This window comes from Anomaloglossus baeobatrachus, chromosome 11 (genome assembly GCF_048569485.1).
Source record: "Anomaloglossus baeobatrachus isolate aAnoBae1 chromosome 11, aAnoBae1.hap1, whole genome shotgun sequence".
Lineage (NCBI taxonomy): Eukaryota > Metazoa > Chordata > Amphibia > Anura > Aromobatidae > Anomaloglossus > Anomaloglossus baeobatrachus.
The window spans coordinates 29,052,740-29,056,249 of NC_134363.1; the positions used below are offsets into that span (position 1 = coordinate 29,052,740).

General features: G+C 41.7%; 1 protein-coding gene across 1 annotated transcript; it reads right to left on the reverse strand.

Annotated features, from left to right (window-relative positions):
* Positions 1–847: 847 nt before the first annotated feature.
* LOC142256444 (interferon-inducible GTPase 5-like) lies at positions 848–2,071 on the reverse strand. The gene has a single exon (XM_075328131.1). It carries the CDS (start codon positions 2,069–2,071, stop codon positions 878–880), a length of 1,194 nt encoding a protein of 397 aa, XP_075184246.1. The 3' UTR covers positions 848–877.
* Between the last annotated feature and the right edge of the window lie 1,439 nt (positions 2,072–3,510).

The window sequence follows — 3,510 nt, forward strand, 5'->3', positions numbered from 1 at the left end:
TTTCATTTGCGTTCTGGGCACTCTGACTGTGGGTGACAGCACCCATGAAGGCTGTCTCCCTGGGGGATAACAACTCTTCCCCATCAGCCTGACAGGCTCTGGGTGCTACTTGCTCCTCATCCCGTAGTACCTTAGGAGCAGTGCCAATCCTGGGGCAGCTACCACCGGCTGTGTCACTATCCGCTGTGACACTGGTCAGCTGCATTTGACCATTTTCCTCATGGTTCTCATGTCTGCCTCAATCTCTGTCAGCACAGACACTTACTACCTTGGGGTCGTCCTCAGCCACATCACCCTGCAGCGTGGCATGGCTGAGTTCCTCTGTACAAACCTCCACTTTATTACCATGCACAACATTTGTAATCACGTTTTGGATATCCGCATTCGGGTCACATGACTTAACAGCGCTTGCATCACAATGCTTATCAACAACATTTGCATCACATGACTTATCAACAACATTTGTATCACATGACTTATTGGATTGGAGAGGATCATCAGTGAGAAATCCAAAATTTCAGGTCCCCCTTGACGTATATGGTGTTCAGGGTCCAGGAACAACAACTTTTAACTAAAGTCTAGTCGAACCTAACCACGAGTCCGCTCATCCCTAATTCTAAGTATAAGTTTGACAAAAGATGATGGGTCGGAGACTAAGCACTCAGATTTCATTTGTAGGATTGATTGGAAAAGCTCCTTTAGTGGAATTTTTGAAGACAAAAAATAAAATCATAGCAAATATAGATATTGTAAAAATGTTATTTTCTCACTTATTTAAATCGTTAAATCAGTTCTCAATTACTTCCTCATAATTTTTCTTCATTATAAGCCATATCTGGGTGTTTTTTCTATATTTTATTGTGTAGGAGGAAAATGCCTAGTGGGGTGACTCTAATGCTTTCATAAGAATGCGCACTGCATCTTCAGCAATCTCTTTAAGGAAGCCAGAGAGCATCTGGTAAATGATACCAAAGGAAACTCCCCCTGCTACAAGACCACCTAGCAGTGGGATAATGCGAACATACTCAACTATCATAAGACCCCCCGTAGTTCGTCTTGTTAGTAAAGTTATAATGAGCTCTCTATTTATCTCTTGTAATACTATAGGGGACTTGATCACAGATCTTAATTCGCTTACGCATTTACCAAACTTGTCGGCCAACTTTTCAATAGAGTTTTGATCCAAGCCAAAAGATTTCTGGTAACTTATCATGGCGTTTACTAGGATGTCTACATCACAATATATTGACAGGCCTGGGATTGGGACTGTAGCCAATGCAGAAGAAATAATGGCCCACTTCCAAATTTCCTTCCTGAGAGCCTGACGCTTCTTCTCAAGGACTGGCAGAGATATGTTAGGTAGAGACAACAGAAATATGTTCCTCTTTTGTTCTGGAAGATCCTTTTCTAAAGTGTTCCGCATCTCGTCAAAGTCAAACTTGTTCAGTTCCAGGAATGAGAGGAGAAACACTTTGCACTCGGTGATTCCCCCGTCTTTGAGACTTTGAATGCAGTTATTTCTTATTTCATTGAGTATATTCTCTTCATTGAACGTCTTCTTTCTTCGGATCATAGAGGCATGCAAGTCGGAGTCAACTTTGGATCTCACAAAGTAGAATTTCTTGTCCATTGCGTGAATCGCCTTCGCTAGGTCAATGTCATTTTTCTTAAAACGTTCTGATGATAGGATGATGAAAAAGTCGTAACGACTGAAATCAACAGATTTAAGGTAACCGTCTGCAGCAAAATTTGGAGTTCCTATTCCTGGAAGATCCCAAACGGTTACATTAGGATACTGTAAATGGATATACGGAGTTGGCAGCTTAGTTGTCTCTACCACACCAGTTTTGGCTGAACCTATTTCTTCATCGCTCATGCCACGGATGGCATTAACAAAAGTAGACTTTCCCGTTCCTGACTCTCCCGTGATGGCAATGTTCAACGGGACATTTTCTAAATCCTTGAGGGACTCACTGAGTTTTTCGATTGCTGCACAGAGGTCACCTCCTTCTAAAGCAGAGTTTATGCCCTGCAATTCTTCATCACTCATGATTTTGATAGAAGAATCCATCATCGATTGTTAATCTGAAGAAAAATAAGAAAGGATTGGTGAGAGCAGAATCTTTACTCACTAAATTCTGTACTGATATTGTTACATATACTAGTCCCATCTGCGGTGTCGGCACCCGAAAGGACATCCCCTTCTTCCCACATCTGTGCAAAATGGTCACAGTCTATCACTGCACAGGTAGGTAACTGTAAATGTTCTTTTACTTATCAATTGCCGAGTCTAGGACAACACACAGCAATTATTTAAACAGCTTGAGATTTAGAATGAACTATGGAAGCATGGTCATGCTAAATTATGTTTTCTCCATTCATGACAGTAGACAGTCAAGGTAGTCGCATCATACAATATCTGCAGAACAATATGCCATCCACAAACGATAGGTGCAGGTATCGTAGGGTCTTTAGTAGTGAATTTTGGTAGCTCCATTATTTAAAAAAATAAAGAACTGAGATACAATTCACTTGAATGTCAAAGTAAGGTTGTGTTCGAAACAGAATTTAGATCCCTATATGTCATCACACTCCACCTCATATTACTAATGCGTACAATCTCTGGAAAAGTGGTCCACATTACCACAGATACAGTGCTGGCCAAAATTATTGGCACCCCTGCAATTCTGTCAGAGAATACTCAGTTTCTTCCTGAAAAAGATTGCAATCACACATTTTTTGGTATTATTATCTTCATTTATTTTGCCTGCAATGAAAAACCACAAAAAAGAATGAACCAAAAATCAAATCATTGATCATTTCACATAAAACTCCAAAAATGGCCCGGACAAAAGTATTAGCACCCTCAGCCTAATACTTGGTTGCACAACCTTTAGCCAAAATAACTGTGAAAAACCGCTTCCGGTAACCATCAATGAGTTTCTTACAATGCTCTGCAGGAATTTTAGACCATTCTTCTTTGGCAAACTGCTCCAGGTCCCTGAGATTTGAAGGGGGCTTCTCCAAACTGCCATTGTGAGATCTCTCCACAGGTCTTCTATGGGGTTCAGGTCTGGACTCATTCCTGGCCACTTTAGTAGTCTCCAGTGCTTTCTCTCAAACCATTTTCTAGTGCTTTTTGAAGTGTGTTTCAGGTCATTGTCCTGCTGGAAGACCCATGACCTCTGAGGGAGACCCAGCTTTTTCACACTGGGCCCTATATTATGCTGAAAAATTTGTTGGTAGTCTTCAGACTTAATAATGCCATGCACACGGTCAGTAGTAACTACTGGAGATGGGAAACAAAAAGGCGCAATAGGGTCTTACCCGATATGATGGTTGGTAGTATAAAGAAAGGTACACTCACCTGGTGTGGTTGTGCCAGTCACAACCCCTTATGCGCATATGTGAGTGTCCGCGTGGTTAAGCAGCGGCCCCGTCGGTAACGTGGTTCAATATAGATGACAGAGGAAAGCGGGTTTATGCCGCGCTAAAAACCACTAATGCCGG